The 20426-nt window shown below is 38.4% G+C and overlaps 1 protein-coding gene and 1 non-coding gene across 2 annotated transcripts; both read left to right on the forward strand.

Moving 5' to 3' along the window:
• Positions 1–781: 781 nt before the first annotated feature.
• Positions 782–15957, forward strand: ZCCHC10 (zinc finger CCHC-type containing 10). The gene is made up of 4 exons (XM_006050561.4): positions 782–900; positions 10405–10566; positions 13408–13449; positions 14092–15957. The coding sequence occupies exons 1-4, from the start codon at positions 860–862 to the stop codon at positions 14357–14359; spliced, it is 513 nt and encodes a 170-aa protein (XP_006050623.1). The 5' UTR covers positions 782–859; the 3' UTR covers positions 14360–15957.
• A 2822-nt stretch (positions 15958–18779) lies between these two features.
• On the forward strand, positions 18780–18886 carry LOC112587208. The gene has a single exon (XR_003111724.1). It is a non-coding gene; the product is annotated as a U6 spliceosomal RNA (small nuclear RNA).
• The last annotated feature ends 1540 nt before the right edge of the window (positions 18887–20426 follow it).

Raw genomic sequence — 20426 nt, forward strand, 5'->3', positions numbered from 1 at the left:
GCTTTCTCTAGTTGCAGCGAGCAGGGGCTTCTCTTGTTGCAGAGCACAGGCTCTACGGCACTGGGGCTTCAGTAGTTGGGGCAAACAGGCTCCATAGTTGCACCTCCTAGGCTCTAGAGCACAGGCTCAATAGTTGCAGCACATGGGCTTAGTTGCTCTGCCGTCTGTGGAATCTTCTCCCATCAGGGATCAAACCCGTGTCTCCTGCATTGGCATGTGGATTCTTTACCACTGAGCCACCAGGGAAGCCCCCGTCTTTTTCAATTGATAGTCAATCTTGTTCAACTTATTCCTTTAAACTTTGCTATCCAGACTACTTCTAGTTTCTGAAAACTGCAGTGGGGCTTCCCTGGTGACTCAGACTGTAAAGAATCTGCCTGTAATAAGGGAGACCTGGGTTTGATCCCTGGGTTGGGAAGATCCCCTGGAGAAGGGAATGGTTACCCAGTCCAGTATTCTTGCCTGGAGAATTTCATGAACAGAGGAGCTTGGTGGGCTACAATTCATAAGGTCCCAAAAGAGTCTGATACGACTAAGCAATTAACTTTATTCGTTCATGTATATAAAAATGGATTTGTATATAAAGATGGATAGATAGATCCCTCATTCGACAATGTTCTTCCCTGCTTCTCCAAGCAATATACGTGGACTCGTCCTTCAAAACTCTTGTTCGGATTATGGGTTCCTCTCCCTCAAACTATAGACTATGCAGGAAACACAACACACCAGGCCCCAACCCACTATTGCCCCAAGCCAGGACTACTGGCTCCGCCCACGCCTACGCCCTTCAGGGTCGAAGTCCCCGCCCACTTCTAGGAGTTTCCCAAAACCCAGCGCGGCGGTCGCCAGCCGCGCTAAGATGGCGACTCCCATGCATCGTCTCATAGCCCGGAGACAAGCGTAAGTTAGGACCGGAGTTGGGCGGCGGGGCGGGCTGGGGGCGGAGAGAAGCGCGTCAGCGGGCTATTGAGCGATGCCGGGAAGCGGGGTCGGTGTCGGATCCTCAGCTTGGCCTGGCGGAGGCTGGCCGTTTTTCTTACACGTCGCCTGCCCACAAGGGGCTCGGGCCGGGGCGAGAAGTTTGATGTCTGTGCACTAGCGATTTCGTGGAAGACGGCTGCGTAAGGCCACTGGGCGGGACCTAGGGGTGACTGAAGAGAGTCTCGCGTTTGGTTCCCGCGAAGGGGACGTCCAGGAATTGGTTACTAAGTGATTTATGCCGGTTTGCCCAACCCAGCCGGTGGGCAGCGGTGGGCGCACCCCACGAGTGACCAGGCGAAGCTTGTAGCCCGCATCTAACACCCCTTACTCTCGCCGACGTAAACCTTCAGCTTCCTGTTCAACCTCCAGGCCAGCTGGCTTTTCCTGCCCCATTGTAATCGCCTTACCTAGGAACAGCCTGACTTTTCTCCCAAGTTATCTTCTTACATTCTGCCATTCATTCTCTAATAGATACTAATGTATGCATTATCTATCGCTCTATTTGGGTGTAAGAAAGTGTTCAAGACAGAATATCTGCTTTCAGGAAGCTTACATTCTGTTGGTGGAAAGAGTCGATAAACTAAACATTTTAAGTAAATGCAGTTGGATAGTAAGAGCTTTGAAGGAAATGAGATGGTGGGAAAAGAGAACCGTCCAGGTTAGGTTGGTTGGACTGGAAAGGCATCTCTGAAGAGGTGGGGTTTGAACAGAGATGGTAAGTGTGAGAAAGGAGTCAGTCGTGAGAGGATTGGGGGAAAGAGCATCCAGAACAGCATAATTAATTTGAGACAGGCGAGAACTTAGTTTCTAAGAACTGAAAGATGTCCACTGTGGCGGCTAATGAGCTAGAGAAGGGCACAAGAGGTTTGCTGTGAACAGATAATGCAGGAGTTCGTGTCATATGCCCCTTTCTTGTACAGCCTTTTTTTTTTTCTTCTACCAATCTGCACACCCAGACATTTACTGCTTATTCACTCTCAGCTTTTCATGCCATCACTGTTTGCCTGTTTATAACACATCACTCAGTCTGCTCCAGTGTGTATATTTATATCCCTTTTTGTATTTATAGTTTTTTATTCTAAAAGTCCTCATCCTTTTCTTCTCTCTTTGATCAGACTCTGCCTCTCATGCTGGATGAAAAGAGTTCCTTGATCATAAAGATAAAGACTTGGAATCAGAGTGAAGTAGTAGTATGCTTGGTGGAGGAAGAAGGCTTTTCCAAGATGGTTCTGAGATCTAGAATGGAGTAACAGTTCTACTTAAATAGATGTCCACTTAAATGGTGTTACCAGGGTCTAATGTCTCTCAGGTTTGCTCTTTTGGATGTTGGTTCCATACTTGGATAGATCACTCCTTTGGTCCTAAAATGGCTGCAGTATCTAGAGTCCTTTATATCCTCTCAGCTTCAAGTTGATAGCATCTCATTGTCTAGATTGGATTACATGCCCTACCCTAAACCATGTCTATGGGAATATGAAGTTCTGATTAATTTGGATCTCATTCTCTTTCCTTTGTGGCTCAGCTGGTAAAGAATCCGCCTGCAACGCAGGAGACCCCAGTTCGATTCCTGGGTTCAGAAGATCCCCTGGAGAAGGGAAAGGCTACCCACTCCAGTATTCTGGCCTGGAGAATTCCATGGACTGTATAGTCCATGGGGTCCCAAGGAGTGGGACACCACTAAGAAACTTTCACTTTCACTTTCTCTTTCCAGCATAATTGAATGGGTCTTTATAAACAATGGGTGGATAGGTCAGAGGAGGTGATGATGCTAGATTGACTAAATCAAACAATGTCCACTTTTGAAAGTAAAACTTTTAATGCTTTTAGCATAAGTTTTAGAGTATCACAGAGTTAAACAAATGTTCCATTTCTTCAGTATGCTTGTATTGGGTACATGAGCTACATAGAAGTAAAAAACAAAGCTTTAGGAGCTTCTGGTCTTACCGGGAAGAAAACATGGTGTATAACAAAACCTGTCATGGTTTAAAGGCTGTCAGGACAACTCCCAGGGAGTTGGAAACCGAGGGCCATTAGGGGCAAGGAAAGTGCAGGAAAAGTTGGGGAATATTTTGGGAGAGAAAGTAAAAGAGGAGCTTTTGCTTTTTATTTTATATTCATCAAAAAGATTTGTTTGTAAAGAGCAGATAGCACTTCCATAAGAACAATTTTTAAGCTGCAAGTTATGAGAAGTGAGAAAGTATTATTGATGTTTTTTAAAAGTTTTTGGACCAAAGGAGGAAAGGGGGAAAATTTGAACTTCCCATTCAGCAGATCTTTCAGGGACTTAACTCTGAATCAGATTTAACTCAAACACAATTGTATGCAGAATGACAAGAGTAGAACTGATGCCCAGGATACTTGAGGAGTGGGTATTAGAGCCCTAAGCCCCTCTGAATGTGTTTAAGGCACTTGGCCCAGGTGATTTGGTCCCCAACATAACAGAAAATTTCCAAGTGAAATGGCTGTAGTGCTGCTGGTAATCTGAGGACCTCTGGCCAACAGGAGTGATGCTAAAGGACTAGAAGTAGGCAAATGTTGTTTTGATTTTCAAAGTGAGAAGCATAGATTCCACAAACTAGACTTGTGAGCTTGATATCCATTCCAGGCAAAATTCTGGCTGGATATATTAAATCTGTTCAGAAGTAAAAGCCAAGTTCATCAGGTATCAAATCATACAGATTGATACCCTTATTGCCTTTTTTAGGATTTCAATAAGGCGTCTTGGAAAGTCTCTCACAGTATCCTTGTGAACAAAGCAGAACTATTAGGTACATCAGTTGAACATCATGAACTGAGAGTATTGTTTAATGGGTTTAAGTAAATATACATGGTGGCCTCAGTGTGGTACTCAGTTTGATCTTGTCAACAATTTTTATAAATGACTTGGATGAGGACACATATGCATGTTTATCAAACCTGCAGTTAACACAAAGCTAAGAGGAGTGACTAATACAATGGATAACGAGATCCCAATCCAGAAAGGTCTTGACACATGAACTCTATGTTGAGTCTGCTGCTACTGCTGCTAAGTCACTTCAGTCGTGTCCGACTCTGTGCGACCCCATAGACGGCAGCCCACCAGGCTCCCCCATCCCTGGGATTCTCCAGGCAAGAACACTGGAGTGGGTTGCCATTTCCTTCTCCAATGCATGAGAGTGAAAAATGAAAGTGAAGTCGCTCAGTCGTGTCCAACTCTTAGCGACCCCATGGACTGTGTAGCCCACCAGGCTCCTCCATCCATGGGATTTTCCAGGCAAGAGTACTGGAGTGGGGTGCCATTGCCTTCTCCAATGTTGAGTTTAATGAGAAGAAATTTAACAAGGGTAAAATTAAGTATTGTAGTAGTATTGTTTTACTTCAATTTCCAATTGTTCATTGCTAGTATATTGACTTTTGTTTACTGACCTTATATCCTATGACTTTATTAAACTCATTTATTAGTTTAATAATAAATGGAACTCTTAGGGATCCTCTAGATACATAACCATTATTGATATTATATTTTTTATTTGATATGTACATTTTTAAGATTTTTGTTGCATATTACCACATAGCCCTTCAGAAAGTTTCTGCAACTTACATACCAGCATTTAAAAATGTATATTTTACTATATTCAGAGTGCCAATTCTCCACCTTGGCCAACCATAGACTTAAAGTTTTGCCAATCTGGCAGACATGTCTTAATAGTTCAGGTATCAAAGAAGGTTGTTTCACATAAAAAGGCTGTACTGTTAAAAACACTTCCTTAAACCTTAGCTTAGGCTATAGAAAAGGAATGTTATTAAATAGGGTATTCATTCAAAAAGAAATGCTTGCTGGTCTTGTTTATTTTGAAATTATAGGTCTGTCTCAGCATTCTATATAGAAGATATAAGTATTTTTAAGAATGATTAGTTAGTAAATGTTTATCTATTTACTTATTTTTAGCTGTGCCTCATGGCATGTGGGATATTAATTCCCTGACCAGAGATCGAGTCTGTGCCCTCTGTCGTGGAAGCTTGGAGTTTTAACCACTGAACCATCAGAGAGAACATCATAGGTGGGCTTCAGATATTAGTGAAAGTTCTGTTTAAAACAACAAAAAACAAACTCCACAGTGCTGGCCAATAATATTTTTAATAGCTGACATCCCAGGCTATAAATTTCTTACAATATTGGGAAAACAGACTGTAAGTTGGAGAAGACTTTATTTCCTTGATTCTGAAAGGCTTCCATCCCCCTCCATAATTTCATTATTAGGAAATATCGTGAAAGACTTTGAAATGGATTTAAAAAAAAAGAGAGAGATTACTGGCTGACTCGTCTAATCCCCTGTCCTGGCTATGTGACCCTATCAGGACCTATGCCTCATTGTCTTTGACCTGTTTTAAAACTCTGTAAATTGTAGAAAAATCGAAGAGACGATTCTTACCCATGCAAAGCAGTACAACTGATTCTTGCCCTGTGGCTGTTGACCAGTTTTTAACTATCAGTAAATTTGTTTCCTGCATTCCTGACTGCCCATATATGTGTGTTGTTTGGATACTGTTCTAAACCAGTTCCAACATCTTACTGGTTCCCTTATTAATTAATGATTAAATAAAATCTTTGACATATGTTCATTATATATTTGTATTAGAGTCATGATTTTACATTTTTTACTTATTATCCTTTACTGTTTTGATTTTATCATTTCTGGGATGCATATTACAATAGTTGTTGTTTAGTCGCTAAGTTATGTCCCGCTCCTTTGTGACCCCCATAGACTGTAGCCTACAAGGCTGCTCTGTCCATGGGATTTCCCAGGCAAGAAATACTGGAGTGGGTTACCATTTCCTTCTCCAGGGGGTCTTCCCGACACAGGAGTTGAACCCGTGTCTCTTGCTTGGCAGGTGGATTCCTTACACTGAGCCACCTGGGAAGCCCTACATTACAATGTGTGTGCTAAGTCGCTTCAGTCATATCCAACTCTTTGCCACCATAAGGACTGAAGGCTGTCAGGCTCCTCTGTCCATGAGATTCTCCAGGCAAGAATACTGGAGTGGGTTTCCATGCCCTACTCCAGGGGATCTTTCCAACCCAAGGATCAAACCTGTGTGTCTTATGTCTCCTGCGTTGGCAGGTGGATACTTTACCACTGGCACCACCTGTATATATTAAATGTTAGTGATTCTTTTTACCTGAAAAGTGGGCAACTTAATACTAAGTCCATAAAGTCTTTTATTATAGAAAGCCTCAACAATTTGCTGTACTATTACATATTGAGATAAACTCTGAAGTTATGGTCATGGTATTGACAGTTGTTTACGGAAATTTATGAACTATTACTAGGCAAAAAGCTGACTCTTCTTTATTATCTTTTAATACTACTGCTGGGTCTTAGTTCCTTTCTTGAAACATTAATTTTTCACATTAGGATTGGCTTATTTTTGGACAAGTGCTAAAAATAAGTTTTTAAAATGTATTTATTTATTTATTTTTGGCTTCACTGGGTCTCCTTTGCTGCATGTGGACTTTCTCTTGTTGCATTGAGCAGGGACTGCTCTCCAGTTGTACGTCGGCTTCCTATTGTGGTGGTTTCTCTTGTTGCAGAGCACGGGCTCTACGGCACTTGGGCTTCACTAGTTGTGGGGTGTGGGCTCAGTAGTTGCGGCTCCAGGGCTTAGTTGTCCCAAGACATGTGGATCTTCCCTGACCAGGGATCAAACTGTGTGTCCCCTGCATTGGTAGGCAGATTCTTAACCACTGGACCACCAGGGAAGTCCAGAATAAATTATTGCCAAAATTACAGAAGCTGGCCCACAATGTGGCAATTAATTAATGAAAAGCATACTATAAACAATATATGTTCTCTTAAACCCTTGCCTACTTTAACAGTCATTCATTTTACAAATACTTACTGAACACCAATTATGTGTTCTCCAGGGATAAAAAGGTGACTGCTGTATGTCGAAATTAAAAGTCCAGCATCTCATCATGCACCCATGTTTGAGGAATTGCAAAGTATCATCAGTCCACATAGTTGATTAGCCTAATGTGTAGGCTGATAGTCACAGCTCCCATTTGTGTATTACTGTATGCCAGATTCCTTGTTGCTTGCTATACAAACATCCCAGTTTGTAGAATGAGGATATTGTTCTCAAACTCATTGAGGTGTCATGGGGATTAGATGTATTTATGCATAAGTAGTATTTAGCTAAATTCCTGACATACAGTAAGTATAAAACATGGCTATGGTCTTATCTAATTCTCACAATAATCTAGTGAAGTAGATATTGTCCCATTTTTTAGAATAAGAAACTGAAGTTCAAAAATCAGCTTTCTAAAGAGCCTAAAACTATGTAGTGAAAGAGCCAAGATTTTTAAAAAATTTTATTATGACCTATAACACGATCTACAAAAAAGTTCAGACAACATAAATAGTCCTTAATAAATAGTTATAAAAAGAACATCCCAAGCTACAGTAATAAAGACAGTACTGGCACAAAAACTGAACTATATTTCAGTGGAACAAGATAGAAAGCCCAGAGATAAACCTGTGCACCTATGGACACCTTCTGTTTGACAAAGGAGGCAAGAATATACAGTGGAGAAAAAACAATCTCTTCAAGAAGTGGTGCTGGGAAAACTGGACAGCTACATGTAAAAGAATGAAATTAGAACATTTCCTAACACCAAACACAAAAATAAACTCAAAATGGATTAAAGGCCGGAAACTATAACACTCTTAGAGGAAAGCATAGGCAAAACACTCTGATGTAAATCACAGCAATATCCTCTTTGACCCACCTCCTAGAGTAATGGAAATAAAAACAGAAATAAACAAGTGGGACCTAATTAAACTTAAAAGCTTTTGCACAGGAAAGAAAGCTATAAACGAGATGAAAAGACAACCCTTAGAATGGCAGGTAATTTCAAATGAAACAACTGACAAAAGATTAATCTCCAAAATATACAGTTCATGTAGCTCAATACCAGAAAAACAAACAACCCAATCAAAAAGTGGGACGAAGACCTAAACAGTCATTTCTTCAAAGAGAAGTTTACTGATCCTAATATAAAACCTTTCTAAACTCACTTATGAAAAAGTTGGCTTAAAACTCAATATTCGGAAAACTAAGATTATGGCATCCAGTCCCATCACTTCATGGCAAATAGATGGGGAAACAATGGAAACAGTAAGAGACTTTATTTTGGGGGGTTCCAAAATGACTGCAGATGGTGACTGCAGCCATGAAATTAAAAGACACTTGCTCCTTGGAAGAAAAGCTATGACCAACCTAGACAGCATATTAAAAAGCAGAGACATTACTTTACCAACAAAGGTCCATCTAGTCAAAGCTAGTAGTCATGTATGGATGTGAGAGTTGGACTATAAAGAAAGCTGAGCGCCGAAGAATTGATGCTTTTGAACTGTGGTGTTGGAGAAGACTCTTGAGAGTCCCTTGGACTGCAAGGAGATCCAACCAGTCAATCCTAAAGGAAATCAATCCTGAATACTCATTGGAAGGACTGATGTTGAAGCTGAAACCCCAATACTTTAGCCACCTGATTGGAAAAGCTGACTCATTGGAAAAGACCCTGATAGTGGGAAAGATTGAAGGCAGGAGGAGAAGGGGAGGACAGAGGATGAGATGGTTGGATGGCATCACCAACTCAATGGACATGAGTTTGAATAGGCTCTGGGAGTTAGTGATGGACAGGGAAGCCTGGCATGCTGCAGTCCATGGGGTTGCAAAGAGTCAGACATGGCTGAGTGACTGAACTGAACTGAAACTCACTTATGAATTCTAATTATTAAAAAAATATTTGTGGACTTCCATGGCAGTCAGTGGTTAGGACTCCACACTCCCAATGCAAGGGGCACAGGTTTCAATCCTAGGTTGGGGAACTAAGATCCCACATGCCACACAGCGTGGCCAAAGAGTAAAATAAAAATTTATCTATAGAGTCTTCTGGATTTGCAATGCACAATGATACATCATCAGTAAGGAATGACAGTTTTATTTCTTCCTTTCCAATTCTTTTATCTGTTTTTCTCCACTTGTCAATCTTAATTCAATCTCAGGGACTGAGATTTTTCTTAGTCTCCTAGGTGACTAGAAGCTGGGCAGCACTTCATACACCATTGCTTTATTCCTAGGGTAAAGCTCTTCAGAGTCCTAACTCTGAGTGCATAATTTGTCTCCTTTGCTTGTTATAAATGATGCTTGTTTACTCTCCCGAGTTGGGAAAAGGCCCCAGGACAAGAGTTGAGTTAAATGTAGAGCTGACCACTCTGGGTTTCCCTCCTCTTCCATGTCTTGGTTGGTGATTCTTTAATCTCTTTGTTAGTTCTCTGATCCTTGAGCAGGTTGTTTAAAATGTTTTGGCTATCTTTTCTAATTCTAAGCTGAAGAGTTGGTCTGAATTACCTAGTCTGCCCTTACTGGAATGGAATTGAGGAAACAAGATTTGAACTCAGTTCTGTCTAACTCTAAGGTCCAAGCTCTTCAGTTCAGGTCAGTCGCTCAGTCGTGTCCGACTCTTTGCAACCCCATGAACTGCAGCACACCAGGCCTCCCTGTCCATCACCAACTCCCGGAGTCCACTCAAACTCAACATCCATCGAGTCGGTGATGCCATCCAACCATCTCATCCTCTGTTGTCCCCTTCTCCTCCTGCCCTAAATCCCTCCCAGCATCAGTCTTTTCCAATGAGTCAACTCTTCACGTGAGGTGACCAAAGTACTGGAGTTTCAGCTTTAGCATCATTCCTTCCAAAGAACACCCAGGACTGATCTCCTTTAGGATGGACTGGTTGGATCTCCTTGCAGTCCAAGGGACTCTCAAGAGTCTTCTCCAACACCACAGTTCAAAAGCATCAATTCTTCGGCGCTCAGCCTTCTTCACAGTCCAACTCTCACATCCATACATGACCACCGGAAAAACCATAGCCTTGACTAGACGGACCTTTGTTGGCAAAATAATGTCTCTGCTTTTCAATATACTATCTAGGTTGGTCATAACTTTCCTTCCAAGGAGTAAGTGTCTTTTAATTTCATGGCTGCAGTCACCATCTGCAGTGATTTTGGAACCCCCAAAAATAAAGTCTGACACTGTTTCCACTGTTTGCCCATCTATTTCCCATGAAGTGATGGGACCAAATGCCAGGATCTTAGTGAGCTTTAAGCCAACTTTTTCACTCTCCTCTTTCACTTTCATCAAGAGGCTCTTTAGTTCCTCTTCACTTTCTGCCGTAAGGGTGGTGTCATCTGCATATCTGAGGTTATTGATATTTCTCCCGGCAATCTTGTTTCCAGCTTGTGCTTCTTCCAGCCCTTAACCACTTACTATATTGCCTAGTGATTAAATCTAACAAATGCTTATATTGTTTATGTTTCTCACAGCAGAAAATGTCAAGTCAAAAATTTAAGGCCTGTATTCTTATTTTTTATCCTGTAGTGAAGCAAATAAGCAACATGTAAGATGTCAGAAATGCTTGGAATTTGGACATTGGACTTATGAATGCACAGGAAAAAGAAAGTACCTACATAGGCCTTCAAGAACAGCAGAACTAAAGAAAGCTTTAAAAGAAAAAGAAAACAGATTATTATTACAACAAAGGTAAGGTTACATGTGGTGTCCAAAGGAATATTTATTTTTATTTATAAAATTTATTAAGGGACTAAATATCTTATGATGGTTATCCAGATTTAGATTAAAAATACTAGCTAAAGTTTAATGAGTATTACTGGTGCAAGGCACCATGCTAAGCTCTTTACAAGACCCAGCACAACCAAAATAAATAAAATTATTTTTAAAAACTTATTTCAAAAGGTGTATTTTAATAATACATCATTATATGACTTGTGGAATTTATTTAGCATGGGAAGAATTCAAAGAACTAAGTGACATTGCCATACCGTCTACCTGTTCAGGTTAACAAACTTTCTCAGGGTTAAATCTGTAAAAATTAAATATAGGAATTAACTTGATACTGAATTCTGTCATAGTCAAGCAGTAAGATTGATGGATACAAAAACTAGAAAAAAAAAAATTGATGTCTTTAAAAGATATAGTTCCAGTAGAATATTTTATGTATGTGTGTGTGTTAGTTGCTCAGTCATGTCCAACTCTTTGTGATCCCGTCAACTGTAGCCTGCCAGGCTCCTCTGTCCATGTAATTCTCCAAGCAAGAATACTGGAGTGGGTAGCCATTCCATAATAGTTACTAAAATTTATAATATATTTTACATTGTTTTAATCAATTTGCATAGTAGTAGTGATTATGGTAATTCAACTCACAGTTTTTAAGCACTTTTAAAACTTTATGATCACGTATAATTAAAAGATAACAATTTCAAGTTATGTTATGTCTGTATTTTTATTGCAGAGAAATATAAGTGGTCACTAAAATTTTCAGGCATAAATATATATTAGGATACACTCTGTGGGGAAAGGAAAATAAAAACACAGGTTCAAAGAGGAAAAGGGATAATGTAAAAGTACCAATTATTAAAGATAAACTTGTTCATATTTTTTAAAACTAATTATGATAGGTATCAAATTTTGTGATATTTACAATTATCAAAATGATGTAACAATTTTCTTTTTAAAATGTCAATATTTTATATATAATATGCCAGAGTTTATACCCTCTGCAAATATTGAAACTTAGGATAGAAGAAAGATGAGGAGAAAAACATAATTTTTTTAAATTCATTAATTAGGAATGTAAGCAAAAAATGAAAAGAGTTATGAATAATTTCATTTCAACGTCTACTTTTGACTTTTGTTTTTCTAGTTGTATTACGCAAGTATCTTGATCTTAAAAAATACATACAACTACATGAATTTTAGTTTTGGCTCTGTTACGTAGACTGCTAATTATTTTGGTTCAGTGATAAAATTATGGAAGTGTGTGAATTTTAATGATCTTGAATTCTTGTGGTGTGACTCAACAAATGTACTTCTACCATTTATTTTAATTGCAAAAATGACAATTCTTCAGTAATAAAACAACTTTATGTAAATACATATTTATATTTGAAGATCTAGGAAATAAGGGTAGAAGCATTATCTAGGATATGCAGAGAAGTTCAGAATATAAAAATGTTAAATTTATAGGACAATGTAGAGTAATAGAAGTAATTCTGTAATTTGAAAGCCTGATTTAGTAGGCATGTTGTTTGGCAGCTATATAGCAGCAAGCCATTTGTATATTTAAAATCACCAGACTTTTTTCTTCATAAATAATGAGGGAGCATAATCTTAAAGTATTAAGTCTCTGGTTTTAAAACTGAACATTTGGAGGACATGCAGAAAAATAAATGGTTTGGGAGGTTTTTTTGTTTGTTTTTAAATTTTTTTTGCCTGTGCCTAGTGGCGTGTGGGATCTTGCAAAAAATAGAACCCCTGCAGTGGAAGCACAGAGTCTTAACTACTAGACCGCCAGGGAAGTCTCAAGAAATTAGGCTTTTTAATTTTTATTGGAGTATAGTTCATTTGGGCTTCCCTGGTAGCTCACAGTGGTAAAGAATCTGCCTGCCAATGTAGGAGACTTGAGTTCGATCCCTGGGTTGGGAAGATCCTCTGCAGAAGGAAATGGCAATCCACTCCAGTATTCTTGCCTGGGAAATCCCATGGACAGAGGAGCCTGGTGGGCTACAGTCCATGGGGTTGCAAAAGAGTCAGACAGGACTTAGTGGCAAAGAACAACAATTGTTGATTTACAGCGTTGTGTTAGTTTTAAGTGTACACCAAAATAAATCATTTAAGAAAAATTTTTTTAATTAACGGTTGCTTTTCTTTTTATATAAAATGACCACTTATAATACCATTCTAGAAAACCAAATTATAAATTACAGTTGTTCTGCTATTATTTGCTTTGTTCTGTTGTTCACTAAGTAGTTGATTTAGCTGTCAACCTAAGTTCACAATTAAAAAAGCAGCAAATTAGTGTGTTTGCTCATCTTAACTATTAACTCACCTGACTTCTAAAATACAGTTGATAGCATCTGTCTTAAGAGCTAGTTAATTTAACTGCATGTACCACACATGTGCTCAGTTGTGTCTGATTCTTGGCGACCCTATGGCCAGTAGCCCACCAGACTCCTCTGTTCATGGGATTTTTCAAGCAAGAATACTAGAGTGGGTTGCTATTTCTTCCTCTAGGGGATCTTCCCAACCCAGGGATTGAACCCACATCCCTGTGTCTCCTGCATGGGCATGCAGATTCTTTACCACTGAGCCACCCGAGTAGCTCATGCAGGTACCACATACACCTGCAGTAGGAAACTTTTCTCCTGGTTATAATAAGAAACACTGGACTCTCAGTATATGTTACAAAAGACAAAGTGTTTCTCCAGTGTAAAACAGTTTTGGGGATATCAGAAGGGTTTGTCTGAGCTGTTTATAATCACTCTATTAACAAGAGCTCCTTCCCCTTTCCCTGTTGCTTATCAGCATTGGAGAAGCTAATGTAGAAAGAAAGACCAAGAAGAAAAGGTATGTGTGGCTTTAATATTACATGGGTAATATATAATAATAGTTGGAGGGATAGGGTGGTTGATTTTAAAATAATAGTTACAAGACTTGGATCTGAAGTCTCTCGTTTGCGATTCATGATTAGACATCGTCCTGTTTTCTGATACCTTCCTCTGTTTACTTGTCTTGGGTTTCTTCCTTTGTTTCTCCTTTTTCTCCAACTTTCCAGGGTCCTTATATCTGGAAATAGTAATTTCTCGTGTCTTAGATTAGGAAATCTTATTAGAAATTATTGGTAAGAAATTATTGGCCAGCTGTATCTTGTCTAAAGTAGTTAAGATTATGAAACATTTACCACTGTACATGAAGTTTAAATAAATCCAATTGTTAAGCTGCAACTGTATTCTAACATTCACTCTGAAGCATATATAGTATGTTCACTTTTCTCAAATTCTGTCCAAGAGATTTAAGGACCTTCTAGTTGGAGTGAAAGGGTGGGCACGTTAGGATTACTAACAGTTAGGCAATCCATAAAGCATCAAATCTAGTGATATCATACTGGCAAAGCTTCAGTATATGTATATATATGCATAACACTCAAGTGAAATTGCTTTTAAACATTCTGTTAAATGTCGGCTTCTCATGCATATAATTGTCTAATAGGTCTAAGAGTGTAACCAGTTCCAGTAGCAGTAGCAGTGACAGTTCAGCCAGTGATTCTTCATCAGAGAGTGAAGAGACGTCTACCTCATCTTCCTCAGAGGACAGTGACTCTGATGAAAGCTCCTCCAGTTCATCATCTTCCGCTTCCTCCACAAGCTCCTCCTCATCCTCTGATTCAGACTCAGATTCCAGCTCTTCCAGTAGTAGCAGCACCAGCACAGATAGTAGTTCTGATGATGAACCACCAAAGAAGAAGAAAAAGAAATAGAATTGCTCCATCCATATTGGACTAATGGACTGAAAACATTACTGTGATTCTCAGAAGGGAATTCAGAATGTGTTATGGCCAAATAGGTTAACTGGCCAATATTTCTAGAGCTCAGAAGTTTCTAAATGTTTTACATTGTAAGAGCATAAAAAGTATTAATAATGGATTATATACATATATATATATATAAAGACTTTTTTTATTTGAGGGATGAATCTTGTTTTTCTTTTTTATCTTTAAAATATATCTCTAAAATTAATCAAAGCTGAAATCTAGTAAATCTGTTTTTGTGATGAAACCTATCTTTCCTCCCCGTGAAATAAATGCCATACTCTGTTCCATGTTAGTGCTGTGTATCAGACATTTTTCAGAGTAAAGGATCGTAATATCTGGCAGTGAATTTCTAATGCTTTTGGCTGTATGTTATTATGTAAGATTTAATGCATTAGAAGCTTAGGAGTTTTCCTACTGTTACTAAATGTGCTCTATTTTTGTGTTTATGTTCAGAAAGTTGTTCTGACTTCTTGTCCTAAATGGAAAGTTCAAGAAACCTATTAATACATTTATACCTTTTGGATGGTACAAGTTTCAGGTTACTGTGTTTTATCATTCATTTTCTTCTGGTTCTTAGAGTTACCCTTTTCTGAGGAAAATTATTCTAGAGGAACTTAAAAAAGAACAAAAATTCTGAAACTACATAGGAGTCTAGTCTTGGTGCCTTTGGATAAATTCAATGTGTCAGAAAAGAAAGCAGTCATTTAAAAAGCTAGCTTATGTAAAAGGGATATAAATACTTTTGTGTGTCAATATGCTATAAAAGATACCATTCAAAGGGGTAGGAGGAAGAGATGTAATTTTTACAGAAAATTAGAGTGATGTTGGCTGCCTTTTACTAAATTTTTTAATGAAGTTTTCATAAAGATTGCCTTTTACCATTTTGCAATTGTGGTATGACTATTTATATGGTAACTCATCATATATGAGTCTGCTGCATAAATATGAGTGACTTGGATTAATCTAGTGTGTTTATATAGCATATACACAGTTGAAATCTAGCATGAAAATTTAAAAAGAAATACTGCCAAGTATTTCTTAAAAGTAAAATACTCTATCATGATGAAATTATTTGATTTAACATCACATTATTTTGTGGTGTGTTTTAAACTTTTTTGGAAAGAGGTATCGTTTGTAGAAAAATCTTGATTTAGGTTAAATATAGGTTTTTAAAACTACAGATGTTGTCTTTTTATATTTTTATGAAAAAGCAGTAGAAAATTACTTTTGAAGGAAATGAACTTCTATTTAAATGTTTAAATATATGTATATTGTCAGTTTAAAGATCTATAATTACCTGTTTTACAGAATCATCTGCTTTCAGTGATTATAAATACTCTCAAAATATCATTTTTAAGGCTCTATACAGAATGTGTCAGTTGACGGGCAGATTTGATAAACTACTAATGAAATGCAGTTTACAATGTTTGTAATCTCTGTAAGGGCAATTTTAGCAGTGAAAAAACTTGGAAGGGAAATGTGTACATAGGTTATATCACTTGCAATCAAATAAAACTCAGTTCGTGCTGATGAGCTTAAGCTTCTTTAATGTCTCTGCTGTTTTTCTTAATGCCATTTCTTATCCATTTAGATGGTAAGAACATTTAAATTCTAATTATTTTTACTATTACAACTATTCAAAGGTATACCTGGAAAAGTACAGAGGTCAAGATCCTTACTCTAGTCACCCAGTTTACTCAAAAAAGCAGACTCAATGGCACAATGGAGGGTAACTTCCAAAGAATTTACCCTATCCTGCCTTAAAGCGGAACTCTGGAAGTTGAATCCCTGGCAAGTGTAATAAATGTTATTATTTCTCAGAACCATATCAAAAGGAGTCATAATCAGATCATAGGCTTTTACTCCTCAAACGATTGTTAGTATGACTGTACAATATAGTAAATTTGTCTTGGCATTACGCCAAAAGTTAGCACTGGAAATGAAAGAAAGTACAGAGAAAGTGTACTTCATAGTCATGATTTTATTTATTTTTTTAACTTGCTAATTTGAACTAACCGTAGGTTTACAGAAAATCTGTAAAATTACAATTTCCATGTATACCTCACCTAGCTTCCCCTAATGTTAGCATCTTACATAACCATAGTACAATGAGCTGCTGCTGCTGCTAAGTCGCTTCAGTCGTGTCCAACTCTGTGTGACCGCATAGACAGCAGCCCACCAGGCTCCCCCGTCCCTGGGATTCTCCAGGCAAGAACACTGGAGTGGGTTGCCATTTCCTTCTCCAGTGTATGAAAATGAAAAGTGAAAGTGAAGTCGCTCAGTCGTGTCCAACTCCTAGAGACCCCATGGACTGCAGCCTACCAGGCTCCTCCGTCCATGGGATTTTCCAGGCAAGAGTACTGGAGTGGGGTGCCATTGCCTTCTCCAGTACAATGAGCAGAACCAAGAAATTAATATTTGATAAAATACTGTTAGTTAAAAACTTTACTCACATTTCACCAGTTTTCCCAGTTATGTTCTATTTCTGTTCCATTATATTACCCAGAAAATGCATTTATTTACTTCTAAATCTACTACTGTCTCTAAGTTCCTTTGTCTTTCCTTATCTTTCATGCCCTTGTCACTTTTGAAGAGTATTGATCAGTTATTTTGTCTAATGTCCCACAATTTGGATTTGTCAAATGTTTTCTCATGGCTGAACTGACGTTACGCTTTTTAGAATAATAGCACAGAAATGAAAAATTCCCAATATCAATAAAGTAATTTACTATTGGTGATAATGACCTTGATCACTGGGTTAAGGTGGTTTCATCAGATTTCTCCATTACAAAGACTGTCTTTCCCTTTTTAATTGATAGATATCTTGGAGGAGATACTTTGAGACTGCAAATTGTCCTCACAGTCACCTACTACTTCTAATGTAGATAACAATAGTTATTACTGTGATGTTTGACAAATGGTAATTTTCCATTTTCGTTTTTACTTCTACACTAATTGGAATTATACTATAAGGAAGCGCTGCTGCTTCTCTCCCAGTCATTTAATCAATGGTACTGTGGACTCGTCAATGTTTCTTCTGTTCTGTGGGTTAAAATTCAATAAAAGCGTTGTTTTTTGGCTCAAATTATTCCACCTTTGACTATTAGAAGCATTCCTTCAGGTTGGCTCCTTTGTTTTTTTAAATCTTCATCTTTTTATTAGTACTTCCTTACTTTTTGAAACCACAAGATGTTCTGGGTTCATCTTGTGAGCTCCTTGCCCTGTCTTTGAACCAACCACTTCTCCAATTTTTATCCTGATTTTTAATTGGAGAATGATGTTTAGAATCCATGATCTGGTGCTGTCTTTGTAGGTATTTTATGCATTTTGAATAATAGTGTTCTAAGGTGGTTAAGAGTGTTCTAAGGTGGTTAAGACATGGAGACCTGCCATTAGTAGGAAGAAATTAGGTGTCATCACCTTCAACATTTCTCAGCCTAGCTTTCCTTAATTTCACAGTACTCCATGCAGCAAAGGTCTTTGGCAACAAATGGAAGAGATGGTCATTACATCCTCCCTTCCCCTTTACAGTATATCTAAATTGATAATAAGCCAAATATATATTCAGACCTTGGACTATGGTGCCTTAATTGAAAGGGGTCACATGGTGTCTGTCCATGGGGTCACATAGAGTCAGACATGGCTTAGTGACTAAACAATGACAACAAATTGAAAGAAGTTGGCCCAAAGGAATATTTCAAATTGTATTTTTGTATGCTGTCCTTCAGGTTTTTACATCTTGGTAAAATTAATGCCATAAAAAGATGTAGGTGTAGGTGTGGTGGTGGTGTGTGTGTGAGAGAGAGAAAGGCACTATGAAAGAGGAAGAGAGAAGAGAAAGCCAGGATGACATCTGGGCTGCAGACATTCTCAGATGCATTTTAGGAGAGAGTATGGATGGAAGTTGAGGACCTGGAAATTGCTAATGTCTTTGGAAAGTCTTTTGTATCCTCCTGAGCAACTTCACTTTCACTTTTCACTTTCATGCATCGGAGAAGGAAATGGCAACCCACTCCAGTGTTCTTGCCTGGAGAATCCCAGGGATGGGGGAGCCTGGTGGGCTGCCATCTGTGGGGTCGCACAGAGTTGGACACGACTGAAGTGACTTAGCAGCAGCAGCAAGGATACTTGCACATGCTATTCAAGGTTATCAATAATAACCACAAACATCAGTATAACTCCTATTTGGAAGGTACTATATTACAATGTATAAATAACACTTCAACAGTGATTTACTTGGAGTTCACTATCCGTTGGGGAAACACACAAAAACACTAAGAACAAAGGAAAAAAGGCTTTCATTGAAACCATATTTATTACCATTCCTCCTGACACCTAATAAAATGGTAGAAAAGAAACAGACACAGTGCTCGCTTTGGCAGCACATATACTAAAATTGGAACGATACAGAGAAGATTAGCATGGCCCCTGTGCAAGGATGACACGCAAATTCGTGAAGCATTCCATATTAAAAAAAAAAAAAGAAACAGACACAAAGTATAAACCCATAAGTCAAAGAGAAAAGGAGATGAAACATGAGAAACTGCAATTCTTTTGGAAGCTGGAAAAATGGATGGAATCGTGGATGCCTACTTAAATAACCAAATCATTTTAAGGGCCCAATCATAACCCTACAGTGAAGGAAAGTCAATAGGAAGCAAGCCAATTTACGCCATGGAACTCTGCGAAGGCTCCAAACTCGATGACCCCATGCACTCATCAGCCAAGGTCAGGGAGGGCTCAAGAACAGAAAGAGTGATGGTAAGTTTATGTAAGAAGCTACACCCCTGTGTCCTCCTCTCCTATTTGTGCTGTCTTAGTGGGTTTATGATTATGATTATTTTTCATTACTTGAATGTGACATTTTGTGAGTAGTAGTAAACACTTGAGTTCAACCTTCTATGATTATGAGTATTATGTTAATTTAAAATTCAGTAAGACACAATACAAGTTGCCATGCGCTACAAGCAACTTGGGTTATAGATAATAAATGCTATGAAGCCACATTGATAAATCCCTAGCACTGGATCTTACTCTCCCAAAAATTCTGGACAAAATCAAGAATGAAAAACCATGCAACTATTGGGTAATATTTTTACATGAAAATTGTGGTGTACATTTGATAAAACAATTCCCTTCCTTAATAAGTTCTAAGGGTATTCTGAGATTATTTATGTACTAGGCAAATCCATAGGGTCACTAAACATGTAAGCCAATATAACTAGATATTTATACAAAGAAAATCACCCCTAGCTAGTTAGCTGCCTTGAAGAGAATCAGTATGTGGACGAAGGAAAAAACACTCATTTATGCAAAATTTAACAGCCAGTATTAAGTATCTGTCTTTGCCCTCTGAGGATTAATAGGCTATTAATAAACACTTACAGACGTGTTAAGTAGTACAAGCTTAAGACACTAGAGAGCTTAGAGTCTTAACCACAGGGAGAGTTTGGTAAAGCCTTCCAAGGGAGCTGTATATGGCTGAGAAAGAGTTGTTGAACCCATGTAAACATATATGCTGTTGCTGCTGAGTCACTTAAGCCATGTCCAACTCTGTGCGACCCCATAGACGGCAGCCCAAAAGGCTCCCCCGTCCCTGGGATTCTCCAGGCAAGAACACTGGAGTGGGTTGCCATTTCCTTCTCCAATGCATGAAAGTGAAAAGTGAAAGTGAAGTCGCTCAGTCCTGTCCGACCCTCAGCGACCCCATGGACTGCAGCCTTCCAAGCTCCTCCATCCATGGGATTCTCCAGGCAAGAGTACTGGAGTGGGGTGCCATTGCCTTCTCCAGTAAACATATATATAGATGTGTAATTAATATTCAGATATATAAAACAGCTATTAAATTAATTGATCAGCTTGTAACAACATATAAATGTTCAAGAAAAAATTGTTTTTTCATATTTTAGACTTATTGCTTTAATTTACATTTAGATTTATTGTTTTAGTATCTTTAGCATTAAGATAAAAGAATGAGATATTATTTCAGTTTTTTCAGAAGAGAAATGAGGGT

Source organism: Bubalus bubalis, chromosome 9 (genome assembly GCF_019923935.1).
Source record: "Bubalus bubalis isolate 160015118507 breed Murrah chromosome 9, NDDB_SH_1, whole genome shotgun sequence".
Taxonomy (NCBI): Eukaryota; Metazoa; Chordata; class Mammalia; order Artiodactyla; family Bovidae; genus Bubalus; species Bubalus bubalis.